Below are 21,285 nucleotides of genomic sequence, written 5' to 3'. Positions count from 1 at the left end.
TTCTTTGGTTTTCAAATTTCCCGGGGCAGATGCATGTGCAATACAGTGAAATATCCGGCATTTTTGTTTAAGTTCAGCTTTTCGCTCTACTGCTCGTGCGCAGCTGCAAGAAGACCCAAAGCAGGAAGAGGATCTAGCGAGCAACATGGAGACATCCCAGGCAGGTGCGGATTTCTGCTGATAGGTGCACCAGCCCAGGGTGTCAGGTATGTAAAAGTAGACACTTGGGGTTATCTAACATTTGGTACACCCAATGGTAAAACCGTATTCGTTCTCCTTTAAGAGCATCTGAAACTAAAAACATATTCAGAAACATAGGGGGGGAAAACAATCTTTCACGATTCTCATTACATTGTCTTGCCGCCTGCATCTCTTCAGGGTCTGCTGCCCAGTGACCTCAAATACAGCTTTGGTGAGTTTCTTTGTTCGTGTAAGATGTTTACTTTTTCTCCAGCATACTGATAAAAAAACTTCTGTATGATTCTGTTCATTATTTCCATGCTTTGGAGTGTTATTGCTCTGGATATTTTAAGAGCATTTCCAAGGGACCATCAGAATTCATTTGTAAAAGCAAAATACCACCCCATTCTTTCATTATCTGTGAGAAGCAGCCATCTGTGCAAAATGTTAGGCTACACCAGTTCATGACAGAATGTATGGTATATCCTGAAATCCTCACCTATTCTAAGAATAACTAGGCTACATCTTTATAACTAATTATCTCACGCTTACTGCCGTAAACAAAGATAAAATTCACACCAATTTAACCCTGCTTTGAGTTTGAGAGATGCAATATATTGGAGAACCTATGCTTCCCTGGGCTTAAATAGTAATCCTGCAGTTATATGAGCATCTCCTGCGGGAGAAGAATGCCATTTGATCTCTTAAAGGGATTCTATCATCGGAAAACATGTTTTTTTCAAAACGCATCAGTTAGTGCTACTCCAGCAGAATTGAAATCCATTTCTCAAAAGAGCAAACAGATTTTTTTATAATTAATTTTGAAATCTGACATGGGGCTAGACATTTTGTCAATTTCCCAGCTGCCCCAAGTCATGTGACTTGTGCCTGCACTTTAGGAGAGAAATGCTTTCTGGAAGGCTGCTGTTTTTCCCTCTCAATGTAATTGAATGTGTTTCAGTGAGACATGGGTTTTTACTATTGAGTGCTGTTCTTAGATGTACCAGGCAGCTGTTATCTTGTGTTAGGGAGCTGCTATCTGGTTACCTTCCCATTGTTCTGTTGTTAGGTTGCTGGGGGGGAGGGGGTGATATCACTCCAACTTGCAGTACAGCAGTAAAGAGTGATTGAAGTTTATCAGAGCACAAGTCACATGACTTGGGGCAGCTGGGAAATTGACAATATGTCTAGCCCCATGTCAGATTTCAAAATTGAATATATAAAAATCTGTTTGCTCTTTTGAGAAATGGATTTCAGTGCAGAATTCTGCTGGAGCAGCACTATTAACTGATTCATTTTGAAAAAACATTTTTTTCCCATAACAGTATCCCTTTAAATAATATACCACTGACAGTATATCTATATGAATTGATGATATATTTCTGACTTTATTGGTCTAGATACTATGTCAGTTTTCTGAGCTTTTCTTAATGTGGATCACTATTATTATAAAAGAATATGTAACAGGATCTTGCTGAACACATTGTAGGTTATGACTGTAGTTACTTTAATTAAAAACACACAAAAATCATCAGATTATCCAGATGCAGCAATATTCTAACAGTACTGTGGCTTTTGCTGGGATAAAGTAGGTTTATAAGGAGGTTTCATCACATAATCAACATGACGGCAGAACGTACCACATGCAAATAATTTGATTTTGAAATTTGACATTTACAGCTGCCATTTTCTTAGCTTCAGCTAGGACATGGCACCAGTAGATCTATTAATCTTGAGCCCTAGGGGTGCTGTGTCTACATATGCACACTTACACACACAAACACTACATGATGATATTACATTAGATTTGCGTGACAAATATCACATCTATAAAGTAATATAAAGTAGCATATGTTGGCTACAAAATTAGATCTGTTATTCACTTATGTTTGAGTCTTTAATGCAACACAACAGAGCTTAAAGGAGAATTAAAGGTATCATCACCAAATAGTGATTTGTGCGGGTCAATAAATTCCCCCCCTCCCAACCCCCACCCCATTCCCCCTCTATTTATAAACCCACGCCCGCCTTGCAGCGACGTCACAAAAGGGGCAGGTTTGAAAATGTAGGCTCCGGAAGCCGGCAGTGCTAGGTTGCTAGGTCCTGAAGATTTTGTGTAGGAGACTGAGAGATGTGCGGGCCAGCTCAAAACCCGTGGGTCGGGTGGGTTCTGGCCTGCCTGCACATCACTAGTGCCAAAATGTTAGGCACCAACGATTATAACTGCTTACCTGATACCACAGGTTGTTGCTCCTGTTCTCTACAAACTGCACTGGAAGCAGCACATGCACCCAGGCCGGAGAAACAGACAGAATTGGAATAAGATTGCGGTATATGAGCTATTACAGAAATAGCACGGGCCAGTGCAGTTTTAAACAAATAGTATCTCGCGGGTAGGGGAGAAGAAGAAAGTTTGCATGCCAAGTACCCCATGAAGCTTTTTTGCAGGGGCCTGGCTCTATTACATTCGACTGCTGCTATAAACCTAAACAAAACTGATTCAGCACCTTTGTGACTCCACAGCATCTTTAGTTTATGGGCTACAACAAATTCAAAATGTATAGTAGAAACACCAGTGGGAACCACCCATACTCTTTACTTTTTACAAAGAATATACTGTAAAAGCTGTAAACATTTTCTACAGAATGGCTGAACAACCTAGGTAAGTCTACCTTCTACTCGCACTCGGTAGTGGAAAAGGCACACCAGTCCCTACTAAAGGTGGCCATAGACGTTAAGATTTTTCTTGTGAGGTTAGTGGGCACCGAACTATCATCCATCTAACGATTTTTCATTCGACATCAGTTATAAAAAGAATTGGTGTCCGGTTAGAAAATGAATTGGTGTCCGGTTAGAAAATGTTCATTGTTCACAGTAAAATATATCCATTGTCCGGTTGTTTGCAGGACCAAGTAGGCAGCTACCCACAGTTTTCCAGGCTTCAATTAGACAATACCACTTGAAATTGTTGTTTCAGTTGACAGACAATCATTTTTAGATAAGCTTGGTCCTACGATAATTAAAATATAATTTAAAAATCTTAACCTCTATGGTCATCTTTAGCCTCTACCCCCAAAGGTTCCCAACATGCCAATTTTTAGCAAAACTGTTGAATTATAATGATTGTGATGCGGCCTTGCTAACTACAAGACACATTTGTGATGTGCAGTTTCAAGGCAAACAAAATGTCACTATACCTGGAAATTTCCTCTGGAACACAGAAGAAAAGAGCCACCAATGCCAGAGGTACCTCCAATTATTTATTGATGTGTAGTACAAAATCAATCATTTCAGGGGCCGCTTGCCCCCTTCGTCAATGATGGTGTACTATATCACGGACGAAGGGGCAGATGGCCCCTAAAACATTTGATTTTGTACTCTGCATCAAAAAATATTTGGAGGTACCTCTGTGTACACCATGCTAAGTCGTAAGAGTGCATCTTTTTTCTACTTTCGATTGTCCATCAATTCTACATTTGATTCTCCATCACTATCACTCATAATTATCAAAATAGGAATCTGTTTTGCACTAGAACAGATCCAAACTGATCCCAAAGGTTGCTTCCTTATCGCACATTGTTTACTGGCCCATTACCTCATGACCATAGAATGCATGTATGTTCTACCCTCCTTCAATCTCGACCTACTCCATCAGATCTCCTCAAAACTTGCCAGTCTGGACCCTAGGCCCATTCTCATAGCAGGGGACTTTAATGCTGTCCCAAACTGTAACATACTCAGGCCCAGATCTGTGGCGAGGCCACAAAGGCCCAGGACTAAGGCAGCGAAATTTGAGGGGCAGCATGCTGCCCAACCGTTTTATGAGGAGCCCTGAGGACATGTGGGCACGCAATCATTCATGGGGAGGGAGTAGTGCAGTTGCTAGGATCGCACGGAATAGGGGCTGCCAGAAAGGAAATCCGGCCATGAACATACTGACTCCCCTCTGACAAGAGATGACCCTCAGGCCTTCTGAGGTGGAGTGATGCTCTTGGTCTAACGGATTCATGGAGGTGGTAACACCCCAAGGAAGCACAAGGTTCCTGTTGTACCCCAGCTAAAATGTTCATGTTCTGGACTGACCTTGCATTTGCCAGCTTTTGAACTTTTAACCAGTTTGGTAGGGGTGGAATTCCTTCCCCACCCCTGCTCAGACAATACCTGCAAATGCCCTGCTTGACTGTGGTACTTACAAAATTGGGATTGGTCATAAGCAATGCCCTTACGGAACAATAACACAATTTGGAGTAATAAAGACATATCAGAACGTCGACATATCTTGCATAACAGTCAGATTAAATAATTTGTCCAACTCAGATCATACTATAAGTTACCTAATTACTTTCTGTTCAGATATCTTCAAATTAGGATTCGGATTCAGTTCAGTATTTGGCCGAATCTTTCGAGAAAGATTCGGGGGTTCGGCCTAATCCAAAATAGTGGATTCGGTGCATCCCTACTTCAAATAAAACATGTGGGAGCCCATACTGCAAAAAGCTTTTAAAATACACAGACAAACACCATTTGACCTCAAAACTATAATGTTATAAAGGACTTGGCCTAAGACCCATTAAGAAAGCCAAAACTTAATGGAACCAAGTCATCAGAGACTTTGATCATGACAAAAGAAGAAATATCCTCAGTCAAATAAAATAAACCTACAGACAATATATTGGATACCAGCTTTAGATGATGTTCTGATAAAGGCTCCTTGTTCCACATTTTCTGGCAAGGTACTGTCATAGAAATATTGGACTGAAATATGGAAATTTTTGCATTCACAACTGGTCTCCCTCATTAAGCTCCCCCAATATATTGGGCATTGCAAAGGGCCTTCCCCTCAAAACTCATGATAGACGGACACTTCTTCAATTGCTATTTTGAGCCAACAAAACCTATATAAGTCCACTGAAAAATAAAAGAATGACAATGTAGTACACATTAAAGCTGTCTACATACCCAGAAACAAAAGTCTCGTCGAAATGGATGGCTCTAGTGGAAACAGCTATACACAAATGGTTATTCAATGAACAGGTTCAGCAGAAATACTTGATCCCATTCTGATAGAACCCCTCAGATCATATTTGTCTTTGTCAAGTATTGTGAAATTGTACTGACTTAAGTTACCCCTTCTTTCTAATTACCTTCCATTTCTTTCTCCTTATTTTCTCCTAATTTACCTTTTTCCCCTCCCCCTCTTTACCTATCTGCACCACACTGATACAACACGTTATCTACTACACCAATTTGTCATAGGAAGATGTACAATACACACAACTGTTCTTATAATTTGTATTGTAAAACATTAATAAAGAGAATTTGAAAAAAAATCAAACATTAAAGCACTTGCTTAACGCCTGGAGAGAATGACTATGAAAGTGAACAAGAGAACACCATAGGATGCTTACATCATTGAGGTTAGAAGAAAGTTTGCTTCAGCTACAGGTTCTGAAACAGATTTTAACAATGAAAAAGCAATTTTACAAAATTATCCTAAAAATTTATATATTACATGAAAGGACTGGATGCTATTTTAGTATCGAAGAAACACAGGTCATTGTTAAACAATACACACAGCACAATTTAGTTTTGAGCAATGGTTGCCATGTTGGAATCTTATTTTTTTTGCACATTCTACAGCAAAATGTAAAGAGCTTTGGGTGCATGTTTGATATTTTATTTATCGATTCTTCAGTATGAAAAGTTTTGAAGGAATTATCAGAAGGCTAAATTTATTGTATGTCTGTCATGAAGTGCTAGTTCAACTTAAAAGTAATTGTTTTGTATGAAATGGTGTTATGTTAAGACATTTTGGTATATTCTGAGGTTTATTTATTTTTACATTTTTGTTGTGTAGCAGTCAGGCTTGGCATTTTAACATTTGATTGCTAGTAGTTGGAATGTATATATATATATATATATATATATATATATATATATATATATATATATATATATATATATATATATATATATATATATATATATATATATATATATATATATATACACATAATTTCATTAAAACTGAGTGTATGGGACACGGCCTTCCCATAATTCAGAGCTTTCTGGATAATGGGTTTGTCGATAAATAATCCTATACCAGTAGTACCATGGTACAAATCTGCATTTATAGTGTAAACTCTTGTGAACAGGGTCTTCTGTGTGCTTATGAAAAGCAAATAGTGCCAAGCTATGCTAAAATCTTTTCATATACTCCTATAAAGTACACATAATACTAGACTATAAACATTTCAGCACAGTTACGTTAAATTCAGTTTTCAGATTTCTATTTAGATGAGGTATATAATAAGAACGATCATCAAATAAGTTTAGAAGTTATTTGATCGCTATAGCTTAAATCTGTTACAAAACATTATATACAACACAATATGGATTACTGCAGTTTAGTTACCGGTAGTAAAGGGGACCCGTCTCCCAAAAAAAATATTCAAAATCCTATTTTATCACATTAGTCAAGCAAAATGAACTTTAATTACACAATATAAATTATTTGAATCTTGTTTCGTTCTGACTGGGAATTTATAATTACAGCAAGCAGGCAGGAGGCATTTCTCGGACAATGTTATTAAGGCAAGACTTGCATTAGAATCTTGTTTGTGCAACAGAATGGAGGACCCGATGTCCATCCCCATGCCCTGGCTACACAATTCAACGGTGATCAGAACGGGGAATGTGTGGAGAGCAGTGACATCTAGAAAGAGCTGAATGGAAGTAATTGTCTGTCCAGCCGAGAGGCAGACAAAAATTGATTGACAGCTGAGATTTATAAATGAGCTCACAACAGCTATGATTGCTTTAATAAAAATGTTAAATTTGAAAATTTATTATACAGATTTTTGTGTCTAGGAGACAGGGAGATGTCCTTCCTATAATTCAGAATTTAGAACTTGCTGGATAACCGATTCCCAAATAAGGTATCCCATACCTGTATCAGATTTCACATACTTATATTGTTACTTTGCCTCAGCAAAGCCTACTAATCTTTTTCAGTTTCATTGTTTAGTCAGCCACAAGCATTCCAAACAGCAGTGTAGCAAATGTTAATGAGTCATGCAGATAAAATCCCCATCTAAGCTGTAAGCGAGAATACAAGGTTAGCAAGAGGTGGGTTATAGCGATGTGTGGACCTCACGACTGGGGATGGAGGCTCTGGATGGTGTGGGGAGCCCAGACCACCAGTCCAACAAAGGTCACAGTCAGAGATTTGTTTTCCTCTTAACTTACAAATTTAATTTGTTTTGTGGATATCTCCCCAGAGAGGGTAAACTGCTCTTGGTTGCTTTTCAGGTACTCATAAAGCAACATAATCCTCATATTGTACCATAGCATAATAATAAAAAACTGCATTAAACCCTCCCCTATTCTCTGTAAAAACGCTACCCTATTTAGTAGCACCTTTGACAAGCATAATAACATAGGCTATTGTGATATTAAAATTTTCAATTAGTATAGTATGGATACTGGTATGTGCTGTTTATGTAAGTATATGGAGGGGTCAGAAGTGATTTATGTATGGATGCTGGGTTTCATTTGGAGGGGTTCAACTTGATGGACTTTGGTCTTTTTTCAACCAAACTTAACCATGAAACTACCTGGGTGACACATTTTACCCATCCAGAAATTGATGGAGTTGTAGCTTAAAAAGAACTTTAATTCCTAGTATTTAATATCTGCAGCAAATACAAGATGATATGAATATGCTAAGATTGAGCATATTTATTACTGGTATGGGACCTGTTATGTAGAATGCTTAGGACCTGGGGTTTACCAGATAAGAGGTATTACTATAACATGGATTTCCATACCTACTATAAAACATTTTTGACACCAACTAGGATTATATATCTCAGTAGGAATAAAGTGCAAGGTACTATCTTACTATTAAACTGAAAAAGGAAATCAATTTTTAAAAATGTGAATTATTTAATTAAAATGGAATATTTTACCTTGCAGTATTTCAGAGCTTTCTGTATAGTGGGTTTCCAGAAACCTTTGTATTGCCCCACCCCCACAAAAAAACTAATTATTTTGATGATTATTCCTGCAACAAAATAGCAAGATCATGCTGTATATAATAGTGATCAATGGTTTAGTTTGGTTTTAGATTGTCTACCTGTTCTTTACATGTCCCAGACACCCAATACCCGCCCCTTCTAGACCCCAACATTCTGCCCTTTTAATAGTAAGTACACCTACCCCTATTCTTTGGCTTTAGCTAAACTTTAATCAAAGCCAATACTATATGAAATATATGGAAGTTAATCCACTGGAGATCTGGAGAGTGATTAAGTGGAACAATGGAAGCATATTATCTACCAATGTGTGTCCACTTTCAAAACTATTCTATAGGGGTTTTGTAATTTCTTGTTAGATATTTAGTATTTCTTACTAGCGATGAGTGATTTTTTTCGCCAAGTTTCGCCATGAAAATGATGCCCACAGACAGGTGGAAAAATTTAGTAGTTAACAATTGACACCCTGGTTACCTTAAAATAATTTAAACCAATAAGTCAAAGCAGAGGTCTGACCTAGGTCAGTACAATTATAATTTGAAAGAACAAGAAAGGGAAAGTGCCCCGCTTAACCTATTCTACTGTTGCTTCTCAAGTTTTACTCCTCTATTCATGCCTAATAATTGGGAAATAAATAACTGTAAGATATCACAAATTGATCCCCCTAGGTGTTCAAAGTGCAAGTGCTTATTGAAAATTTTAAATAAGTAAAGTGCAGTGCAAGGATATCAATTAATTTCTTCGGAATGATTAATAAGAAATACAATTTAGAAATTTGTCACATGTCAAAACATTTTTTGTCACCAATACACCAAAGCATTACGGCAAATTTTCCCCGTTTTGCATATTTTTGGCGAATCGAAACAGTTTAAAACCGCACATCCCTACTTCTTACATACATTTTGGTTGCATATATGTGTAAGAGTTAAACACGTCAATGTCACCACAGTCAGAATGTGTCAAAATCAAAATCAGGTGAAACCAAGAAACCAGATCCGAAATGCTCAAGTAATTCCCAGCTGCATGCTGATTTGCTCATTACTGCTCCGCTTTGCATCAAACCTTTTATTTACATTACAGATTACATATTTCATGAAACACTGAGTTGGAGCTGAGAGGGCTGAAACAATGAGGAAGACATATTTTAATAAACGCGCCTCTACCCAGACTTCTCTAAAGCTTCTTTTTTTTTTTTTCCTGCCTTGAAAAAAAACCTAGGCAAAGCTGACGAACTTCCACTGGCCGTTTGTCTTTAGCAGACAATTAAAATGGGGGAGTTAAAAATGGATTATGTTAGCACACAGACAACTGGCCCAACGTGTCTGCAGCTCTGTGGATTTGTAACACTCTTTTATATTTCTCCTTTCTTCTCAGTCCTTGTTCCTTCAGGAAAGCAACACAGGCTTTGTGGTTGGAGGGGTTCAGGGATGGCTGTCCATTATTATCTAGCCACAGATGTCAGTCTATGCTCTCTCTCTCTTGCTCTTCCAATCGTTTTTTTTTTCTCTAAATCTCTAAATCAAAGTAAATTGTGACAGATTCTTCTACTGCATGGAATAAAACAGGGACAAATCACCAAATACTACTAGCATATTATACATCTTCTTCCATTATTCATCATCACCTCTAAATAACTGAATCCACTTTCAGAGGATGTCAAGTCCACGGGCATCAGTATAAACTGAGAGGCAGGTCAGATCCATGTTCTGTGATTTATAAACTGGAAATAAACTGTTTATTTATAAACTGGAAAAATCTTGTGTTGCCAAAAAATTTCCTGCCAGTCTGAGGGTGAATTGCATAGTATTTTTGGCAGTATTTGGGGCTGTAACTTACTACAGGTATGGGACCTGCTATCTAGAATGCTCTAGACCTGGGCTTTTCTGGATAATGGATCTTTCCATAATTTGGATCTTCATACTTTAAGTCTATTATAAAATCATGTAAACATTAAATAAACCAAACAAGTTAACCCAATAAGGATTAATTATATCGGAATTCATACTAATGAGAAAGGGCTACCATACAGCTTTTCTAGGACTGTGACAAACTGTACAGAAGGCCAACAGAACTACATTATTATCCTATAAATGTCTGTGTTCTGTTGAGCTATAGCTGGTTTGTCAGTGGCATGTGGCAGCAGAATCCCTCATCTATGAAGGGTGACTCAGATGAATAAAGCAATATGGCAGCTTTAAATTTCTACTAAAGATAATTTTAAGATAGCTAATTGTAAAAATTGTATGTCTTCCAAAGAAAAGATTCTTGCATGTGCAATCATTTTTCGATGACAGCTCTAGAAAGAAAAAGCTGAATGCTGCTAATTAGAGAAATATCATTATTTGTGTTTTTTCATTTCTTTTTTTGCATAGAATATGTCCCACTGTTATTTTAGCAGGACTGAACATAGTTGTGTAATCCTTATAACACCTTCCCATTCACATTCAAATGTTTTTTTTTGTTAATTATAAAACTGTAGCATTAACCTTCTATAATAATGGCAGTTATATTTATTAAGCTAAAAAGTCAATGCAGAAATCGTGCCTTAACAAAGGTGATTCCAAATATCTATTTTGCTTATATTATCTACTGTTTAGCTCTGGTTATGAAGGGACGGCAGCCATAATGCATAAAATAACTTTGAGGCAGGAAGACGTAGTGTCACGTTAGCAGGGGGAAAAAATTAATTACACGTTTCAAACCTGGTCACTGAAGTCTTCAGGGAAGATCCTCTGCAGCTCAGGATCTGTAAATAATTGACAGATAATATTAATTGGCTTTGGATTAGTGAGCAAGCAGAGAATCATGCATTAATAATTGATCAGAAGATGATAGAAATCCTGGCAGGGGACCCTGCGAGGGCAGCCTGGGTCTATGTAGAGAAACGTAAAGAACTCTCTCTGAGACTCCCCCTAAACCTCCCCGAAAAGATGAAAAAAATGGAACAAAAACAAAAAAAAAAAGCCCTGCTGCCCCATTAAATCTTAACTGCTACCTGACACTGCAACTAATCAGTTTTAAATTGACTTGCACAGGAAAAAGTGTTCTCTTTTTAACTAACTGTCTCTGTTGTCAAACGGCCAACAGAGGCAATTGATAGGAGCTCAAAGCAGAATTGAGTCAAACATGTGGATAACACAGCAAGCTTCCTTCTTTTCATTATCTGCACTTGGATTTCACAAAATGACATAAGTCATGATAATACAAACAAATGCATACATCAAGCTGAGGGTCAACTTATGGTATTACCTACAGCTATATTAAAATATATGTTTTACAGGTATGATATACTTATGCAGAAACCTGTGATCCAGAAAGCTCTGAATTACGACAAGGCTATCTCTTATAGACTCAATTTTATCCAAATAATCCAAATTTTTTAAAATGATTTCCTTTTTCTCTGTAATAATAAAACAGTACATTGTACTTGATCCAATCTAAGATATAATAAATCCTTATTGGAAGCGGAACCAGCCTATTTGTTTTATTTAATGTTTAAAGGCTTTTCTAGTAGACTTATTATGAAGATTCAAATTGCAGAAAGATCTGTTATCCGGAAACCCCCAAGTTCCGAGCAACAAAACTGAAAAGGGCACAGAGGGCTTTACAATTTCCAGCTGATTGAGGCAGTATCTACTGGTGTCAATCTGTGCCCTGTTGCAGATCACAAACACCATACCATCCGCAAACACCCATGGAGATCCACTGCTTTGCCTTAGGCTGCATTTTGCATACAGAAAATCTAACATGCTGTTGCATTCTACAATGGCTGCCAGGTTTACAGAGCTTCTTTAGAACAACAGCCTTTAACTCTGGTCATGAAAAAAAAACATCCAGATTATTCCCCTCTGAGGCAAATTGGAGAGGCTTTAAATGGGTTTTTTTTTTTTGCCTTCCTCTAGATCAACTAGCAGTTTGGCAGGTTAAATATAGAGATAAAAGGTTGAACTTGATGGACAATGTCTTTTTTCAACCTAACTTATTATGTATGTATGTATGTATTTATATGCAAGGACCATTTTAATAAGAAAACGAATTGTGCTTATCAATAATTCTGCTTCCAGTGGATGGACTGACAGTTTTATTTTGGTAGTCTTTATGCAGCATTAAAAACAGGTATGCAATGGTTATCCGGAAATTACAGAAAGACTGTTACCAGGTCCCAAGGATTCTGGATAACAGGTTTCCATACCTGTACTGATTAGCAGCACTGTGAGCAGGGGACATAACAGAAATGTGGTAGCAAGCACCATGTGCCATAGGGTGAGACTGTGCCAGTAGGGTAATACTGTTCATGCCGTATTAGCCTTAGACACCTTCCCTTTCCATATCATAATGCTTGCAAATCTGGGAATTAAATGAACAGTAACAACAAAAAGTCATGAAAGTGTTTTAAAGTAATACAACTATAATGCAGTGTTGCCCTACACTGGTATAACTGCTGGATTTGCTTTAAAAACACTATTGTTTATATAAATAAGCTGCTGTGTAGAAATGGGGGCAGCCATTCAAAGCAGAAAAGGCTCAGGTTGCACAGTAGATAGCAGATAAGCTCTGTAGAACATAATGGTGTTATCTGTTATCCGATATTTAACCTGTGCCATATAGACTTTTTTCAATTTCCGCCATTGCTACACAGCAGCTTGTTTATATGAACTATAGCAGTGTTGCTGAAGCAAACACATTAAAATTACCAGTGCAGGGCAACAGTACAGGATATTTTCATTACTTTAAAACACTTTCATTTTGTGGTGTTACTGTTCCTTTAAAAGTAGCCTTGGGACACATCACTAACAGATGCAGACTCAAAGTTTTGATCATTGTGTCTGGGTGAGTCGATCCCGCAATCTTTACAGCTCACTTCATTTTGCTGGCTTTCTTGCTCAAGGGCAATTGAATTCTTTCATGAGTAATTTTAATGTTTACTTGTTCTTTAGAGTTGGCTGGAACGCTGACTTTTCATAGGCCAAATTTGTTTTATGAGAATGTTAATGCACGGATGGTTCCCATTGTAAAGCTGAAAGCATAAATTCTACCAATGGTTACATTTTTTAAATAAGCAGACCACAGGGTTGCCTATGAAAGAAAAAGCATGCCTTTCGTCTCCTAGCGTCATTGCTGGCTCCCATTTAAATTTTTCATTATTTACAAAATAACTCCCAATTTCTTTCAAACCCTTACTCTTATAACCTCAAATAACCAACAAAACCCTCCTGAAACAATCTACACTCCACTGGTTTTATTACAGTGCTTACATATTACACAGGTATCGGCAGCATTATCCAGAAACCCGTTATACAGAAAGCTCCGAATTACGGAAAGGCAGTCTTCCATTATAAGCGAATAATCTAAAGTTTATAATCCTTATTGGAAGCAAAACTATTGGCTTTATTTAATGTTTACATGATTTTCTAGTAGACTTAAGCTGGCCATAGATGTTGAGATTTTTAAAAGATCCGATCCTCATCGTGAGACCACGATTTTCTCGGAACAATCGTACGAATTGACCATCAACTAAAAAGACCAATTTACCAGGAAAACAAAGGCTAGCTGCCTGCTTGGCCCTGCAAACATAGATAGATTGCACTAGGACCGACAAAGATTTTTTGACCTGGCCGATCAATTTCCTGACAGATGTCGGCCGAAAAATCGTAAAATGTACAATCGTTCAAATCCCACCAACCGCACGATAATTTCGAAGGATTGGTCGGACTTCCCTAAAATCGGTCGTTCGGCAAGAAGAATCGTCGCATCTATGGGGAGCTTAAAGGTATGAAGATCAAAATTACCGAAAAGATCCGTTATCCAGAAAAGCCCAGGTCATGAACATTCTGAATAACAGATCCCATACTTGTACTACCATTCATTTGCCAAGGATTAATGTGCTACAACAGGGGCCTGAACTACTATTCCCAGCCTTTTAATTTCTTTTCCAAATGAATTACAGAACTAAAGGATATGGATTCTAGTGCAAGCAGAAGTCAACAAGGCAAGTTACAGAGCTAAACAGAAAAAAGCCATCTAGGCTATGGCGGCATTAAATTATACAAGGTGTGATGCCTCAAAGGAATATTGCAACACACAGTCACATAACATTACTAGTCCTATAATGGAAAGATTAAAGTTATAAAACTGCACATTTTAGCGTAGATAAAGCATTAAGCAACACTCTCCCCTAGTTGAGATGCAATCTCTCTTATCTAAAAACGACCTCATATATACACCTGTGGAACTTGTTCTATTTTGCGTTGCTAGAATCACGGGAATTCCTCTTTTTTATTTTTATAAATTAGCAAGAGAGGAGTAGTTTCACAACATTCAAACTGCACTCTTTGCGAATGCCCATCCTGAGTGAGAGACAGTCAAGCATAATCATTGTTCTATCTTCACTAGATAAGAAGGTATTCTAGAACACAGCCTAGAAGTACAACAATGTAGTGCATCAATCTTCTAACGTCATAACACCATTCCAATGTGAAGTCACTAAGCCGGAAAATGAGGACAGCACCCCTTAAGCAGTGTGACTGCTGTGATTAAATTTTACAGTAGACTACTAGACAGTACATGTTTTGGGCCTTGCATGCCGTTTCTGAAGATCTGTAGACTAACTAGCTGGGAAGACCGGTTATTAGCCTATCTCTACCTGTTTCTTAGTTCAGTGAGGCTTGTGGTGACAGGCTTGTGGGATCCGTTATGCGGAAACCGTGTTATCTAGAAAGCTCTAAATTTGATTTCCTTTTTCTCTGTAATAATAAAAAAGTAGCTTGTACTTGATCCAAATTAAGATATAATTAATCCCTATTGAAAGCAAAACTAGCCAATTGGGTTTATTTAGGGGCAGATTTATTAATGGTCGAATTTTCACTGTTTTTTTTTTGGTCAAAACTCTCAAAATCGAATTGTGAATTATCCAAACTCAATTCGAATTTTATTTTTGAGATTTATCAAACCTATACCCTGGGAATAATTTGAATTAGACTATTCACCACCTAAAACCTGCCGAGTTCATGTATAAGTCAATGGGAGAGGTCCAGTGGCCAATTTGAAGATGCTTTTAGCCTTCCTAAAAAAAACTTGATTTGAGTTTAGTCAATTTGATTCGAGTTTTCGGATCAGCAATATTCATTCAAGTTTTAGATACTCTATTTTTTTCTTAAAGGGGACCCTCCACCCATTAAAATAATTCCAAATCCTATTTTATCATGTTAGTCAAGCAAAAATTAACTTTAATTACGCTGTAAAAATTATTTGGATCTTGTTTCCTTCTGTCTGGGAATTCTTAATTATAGCAAGCAGGCAGGAGCCATTTTGTGGACACTGTTATTAAGGCAAACCTTGCATCATCTCAAAATCTTGTTTGTGCACCAGAATGGGGGAACCTGATGTCCATCCCCATGCACTGGTTACAGAATTAAATGGTGAAGAGAACAGGGAGAATGTGTGGAGAGCAGTGACATCTAGGAAGTGCTGAATGGAAAGTGAAACAATTGCCTGCCCTGACTCTATGCCTAAAGCATAAAGGAGGGGCAGGAAACATTTGATTGACAGCTGAGGTTTTTAAATGCGTTTACAACAGCTATGAATGCTTAAATTAATAAAAATTATTTGGGTTTCATGTTTAATTTGAAAAGGACATTTATTATACAGCTTTTTACGTCTGGGTGACAGGTCCACTTTAAATACCCTCCCAATTGAATTTTGAGTATATTCGAATTCATTAGAGTTAAAAAAAATTCACATGAATTCAAAATTCGACCTTTGATAAATAGGCCGCTTAATGTTTACCTGATTTTCAAGTAATATGAAATAAGTAGTAAGTAGTATGAGGATCCAAATTACAGAAAGATCCGTTATCTGGAAAATCCCAGGTACCGAGCATACTGGATAGCAGGTCCCATACCTGTACTAGGATCTACAATGTAACCCCATGGTGCTATTCAACTGCAAGCTTGCCAAACATTTGGATTAATAATAATTATGAATAATTGGGATTAAGCAATATTTAACCTTAAATTTAGTTTTAGCAGGATATGTCAGTGTTCAGGAATTTCAGCAGCTATCTGATTCTAGGGTCCAATCTACTAAAGCAAACCAGGCAGCAGATTGAGTAAGACCAAATATGAATAGGAGAGGGCCTGAATAGACGTTCTTAAAATAATTATTGCTAATAATAACTATAAAATTGCCACATAGAATTTTAATTTATAAGCTGAAAGGTGTCCGAAAGTGAAACAGAATGATTAGAAAACTAAAGATCAAAAATCTATAACCGTTTCAGCCTTCCTAACTGATATCTCACCAAGCTCTGATCAAATATCAGTCTGGGAAGGTTATGTTTTTGGTCTTGAGCTGGCAAGTTTTCAGATCATGCCTGACCCAAAAAGCATTAAAAAGCTCACACGGCAAATTTTTCAAAAGCAGCCCTGTTTCAAACTGTTACAAGAAAGTCCACTAACATGATTATAAACTGGGATTTCAAAAGTGAAATTTCTTATGGGAACAACCGTAAATATAAGTCTGATAACTCCTTAAATTGTCTTAAACTGGTGAGAATTGGCTGCTGAGTTGATACCTTACTGGCCTGTAGGGCTAGGGTTGCCACCTGTCTGGTTTTGACCCGGACAAGCCCGGTTTTTTGAAGGGCTCCTCTCAGTGCCGAGCCAGCCCCAGCAAGTGCCCTAGGCAGCCCAAGCGCCCAACTATCGCAGAAAAAATGTGCAAAATCCCCCCGCACTTGAAAATAAAGATGCGGCACAAAAAGGAGGACGGCACAAGGTGGGCAGAGCGGCAATCGGGGACCGGACTAGGGGGTAGGAGAGGCAGAGAAGGTGCCTGCCTGCCGCCTCCGCCCCCCCAGTTTTGTGCCCTAGGCACGTGCCTACTCTGCCTACCCCTAGTTTCCGGCCCTGGCTCTTCGGGTCAAAACTGGCTGCCCGGTTTTCCGGAAAAAGGAAAACATTTGCTGTGTGAGATTGGGTGGTAAAATTATAATCCCTGTGAGTAACCTATAACAAATGCAATTGTGCCCACTGCATTCAAAATGTCCAAATGAATGCTACTGCAACGTGCACATATTTGAACATCAGAAGAAAGAGTGTGTTACTGCAGCATGATAGTCTGCTGTGCCAATTGGAAACCAGGAACTACCTCCGCATTTAGATTAACAGTACCTTCGGGAAGGGCCAGAACTAGGGGTAGGCAGAAGAGGCACATGCCTAAGTCGCAAAGGTAAAGGGGCGCAGACATGTACCTTTTCTGAAGCCTTCCCTAGTTCAGACCATTATGTCCTCGCCACCTGTGGCGCATCTTCAGCAGTGCAGTCTTCTGTAAATGTGCACACTCGGAGGGGGCAACATAGTCGGCTGGGTTGCTTAGACTGGCATAATGGACACATTGGCATTTTAGTGTGACCACACTGCACTTGAAAATGACATTATCTTAATATTCATATAGACAATATAAAGTTTAGCACTAGTGTTCCTTTAATAGCAATTACACAATAAAGAAGCATAAATACATGATGATTTATCAGGTACAAGGGATACCTAATCAAAGTTCTGCTTTAGAACAGTAGACAAAAGCGCATCTGGAAGCATCCAACCAAATATGATGAAATGACAGAAAGAGCAGCCAAATCACTGGTTACACTTAAGGGCAATCTGAAAGCCTCATTTAACAATAGTATGAATGTACATGATACAAAAATCAATAAATTCAGCCGGGAAAGAGGCAAAGAACTCATGCATGAATATTTTTAAATAGGACAAGCTGCCAGTTCTCCTTGATGGTGGCATCTCTCCTTCATCTGTCCAGGGAGCACATTTGCAATTAGATGTGAGATGGATTAGGAAAGGACAATGTTCAGATGCTGACTTAGAAACTGTATTCTGCTCGCACTCTCTGATCTTTATTTGAGAACTGTCTCCTGCTACTCAGCTGGTGACTATGCCCATTATTATTGAAATGTTGCCTTTAACATTTTCACAGCATTAGAAGAGATGAAAAATAAAATAAGCTATAGCCATATAAAAAGGAACATAGGGCATAAATCCCATGGGCTCATTTATGAATGTAGCATAATTATGCAAAGTGCAATTTTCAGTCATAAATTGCTTTTTGTTTATCCACAATGCAGTGTTTTTTCCCTATTATTGTGGAATAATAATCCACAAATCCAGGCCTGAATACTTGTATTTGTCCCTAATATGCTTATGACTTTTGGAAGATCTCATAGGGCCGTTGTATTATAGTCAGGAGCAGAATGTGTGCTACTAGTTAACTAGATAAGATATCTGCTTCAGATGTGCTTGTTGGGAGTCTTGCAGATTCCGATGAGCACATGGGAAGCAGGATCTGTTATAACTGTTTATAACCCTTTTTTTGTCGTAATAGTTTTACTAATCTTATTGGTAATAAAGCACGCTCAGTGTGGTTTGTGAATTATTTCCGAGAGACTCAGAGAACCTCAAGCAAAACACACAGTATGTCTAGGTCTAAGTTTAAGCCAATGAAGAAGTCTACTGATATCAACATGAACAATCTTGGCATGATGGCTATAAGTCCCATTTGGCCACACAATCACAGAATGACTTAAACTCAACAGATTAGTTTGAACCTTAAATATATGGTCAGAAGGAGTCCTGATTTCAGTACATGTGTCCAAAATCTGCTCACCAAGTTTAGAGGCCTCAAAATATTTTGCTGTTTGGTCCAGTAACTCCTAGTTTTAACTCTAAAGGGATTAGGATGGCATCTGGTGTAAAGTGTAGTGTGAGGGGAGAAAGGGTGATTGGTGAGGGGAAATTATTCCCATATACCCAGTACAACAGAAAGCAGGATAGGGCCACAGAAACTCTCACAGGGGCAAATGTTGTCCATCAAGGCTTTATATAATTAATGCGTTCATTTTAAATGTTTACATTTATTAGAAGTGGAAGCTCCCACAGCTGCAGGACTCTAGATAATTTTAATATGTGGAGTCTCTAGACATCAATTGCATGTATTAATTCATCATTAAGACTAGAATGAATACTGACAGCGACATAAGTATGTTTTCAATTACTACAGCCTAGCCTGTAATTGCACTAAAACTCTTCATCAAATGTAATTATATTGTGCAAGTAACCAAACTAATGTTTAACATACTGCCAGTTAATAAGAGCACAGGGTACAGAGCAATTAAACAATATTACAATTGGACTGAACGTAAAAAAGCTAAGTGAATTTTTACCCACTGTACTGTTTTTTACAGATGTGAAGTTGACATGGCATCTTTATTATGTGGTGTAAAAATCCGTGACACAATTCGGCACACATCTCGAAGCTTCTTAATGTAAAAACAGCGTAATTTTTTACACTAAAGTTGGCAAATCTGGCGTTTGCAGGGCACAAAATAAAACACACCTTAATATAGTCAGCATTTATATTTCACGCCTTTTTATAAACCGTTTCTTTGGCAAATTTTTTTTGCACAGTTAATTATACCCTTAGGAGCAGATGTATTAAGGTTTGAATAGTAAATTTGAATTAGAATTGTCAAGTTGGATTTTTGGTCAAAACAAATTTGATATTTATCATACCTGGACACTGAGAACAACCTGAATTTGATAGTATGCCACCTAAAACATGCCGAGTTCATGTAGAAGTCAATGGCAGAGGTCCAGTGGCCCATTTGAAGATGTTAATAGCCGTCCTGACATTCGAGTTTTTTTCAGAGTCGGTCTGGTTCTGGGTCGGTTTTTGGGTCGAGTCGAGTTTTAGACGTTCAAGATTTTTCTTAAATAAGATAGTATTCGAGTTTCGAGATCATTCTGGACCTTTGATAAATATGCCCTTTCGGGTACAAATCCAGATATATGCCCCATGAGGTACAATGAAGATGTTCTAAGTAAAATACACACAGTTGCCAGTTGAGATGTTAAGAAAGTTAAAAAAGACACACATCCATCAAGTTCAACCTTTTAACTTTTTTTTACCTGCCTAACTGCCAGCTGATCCAGAAGAAGGAAAAAAAAACCTCATCTGAAGCCCCTCCAATTTGCCTCAGAGGGGGAAAAAATCCTTCCTGACTCCAAAACAGCAATCGGACCAGTCCCTGGATCAACTTGTACTATGAGCTGTCTTCCATAACTGTATTCCCTCACTTGCTAAAAAGCCATCCAACCCCTTCTTAAAGCTATCTAATGTATCAGCCAGTACAACTGATTCAGGGAGAGAATTCAACATCTTCACAGCTCTCACTGTAAAAAAAAAGAAAAAACGTTCCGAATATTTAGGCGGAACCTCTTTTCTTCTAATCGAAATGGATGACCCTGTGTCAGCTGGAAATACCTACTGGTAAATAAAGCAGAGAGATTATTATATGATCCCCCTTATATACTGTATTTATACATAGTTATCATATCACCCCTTAAGCACCTCTTCTCCAGCGTGAACATCCTCAATTTGGCCAGTCCTAAAGGCCTGTACTGTTCACACCTGAGACCTAGACTGAAACTGCCCACATTGTTCACCTGTTCACACCTTATTTAAAATGCTAATGGGGCACCAGCACTGTGTCACTGTATGTAGTACATATTAGAATGATAGCTTTCCCAGTCTCCTGCTCTGTTCTGAGTTCCCTCCCTGCAGGGCCAGAACTAGGGGCAGGCAGAGTAGGGGGCCTGCCTAGGGCGCAATCATGGGGGGGCACACTTTTAAGGGGGATTTCCTTTCTTTCATTTTTAAACCCTGATTTGCTTGGCCTTTAATAGTTTTTCAACTTTATAAACCCCCTGTTCCAGACAAAATCACTCCCCAGCTCCCTTTTGGCAGCTGCTGGCACAGGTACATATTTGTGGGCAATATCTTGGCTGCTACTTGCACAGGTAAACAGATGATATGATGGATATTTGGCAGCTGCTGGCACAAGTACATATATGGAGGAAATAGTGTGTATTTTTTGGCTGATGCTGGCACAGGTACAGATTGGGCAATATAAGGGATTGGCTGCTGCTGGCTCAGGTACATGGGCCAATATGGTGGCTGCTGGCACAGGTACACAGATGTTTGAGGGCAATATGATGGATTT

General features: G+C 38.2%; 1 protein-coding gene across 4 annotated transcripts in view; it reads right to left on the bottom strand.

Annotated features, from left to right (window-relative positions):
* dennd1a.S (DENN domain containing 1A S homeolog) overlaps positions 1-21,285 on the bottom strand; it is a 486,461-nt gene that overhangs the window by 364,456 nt on the left and 100,720 nt on the right. For all 4 annotated transcript variants that reach the window (XM_018232034.2, XM_018232036.2, XM_018232035.2 and 1 more), the window contains exon 3: positions 10,919-10,962. In XM_018232034.2, the coding sequence (XP_018087523.1) occupies positions 10,919-10,962 (44 nt within the window). The remainder of the gene's footprint in view (positions 1-10,918; positions 10,963-21,285) is intronic.

This window comes from Xenopus laevis, chromosome 8S (genome assembly GCF_017654675.1).
Source record: "Xenopus laevis strain J_2021 chromosome 8S, Xenopus_laevis_v10.1, whole genome shotgun sequence".
Classification (NCBI taxonomy): Eukaryota; Metazoa; Chordata; class Amphibia; order Anura; family Pipidae; genus Xenopus; species Xenopus laevis.
Note: the sequence above shows the minus strand (reverse complement) of the source record. Positions and strands in the feature narration are given on the sequence as shown.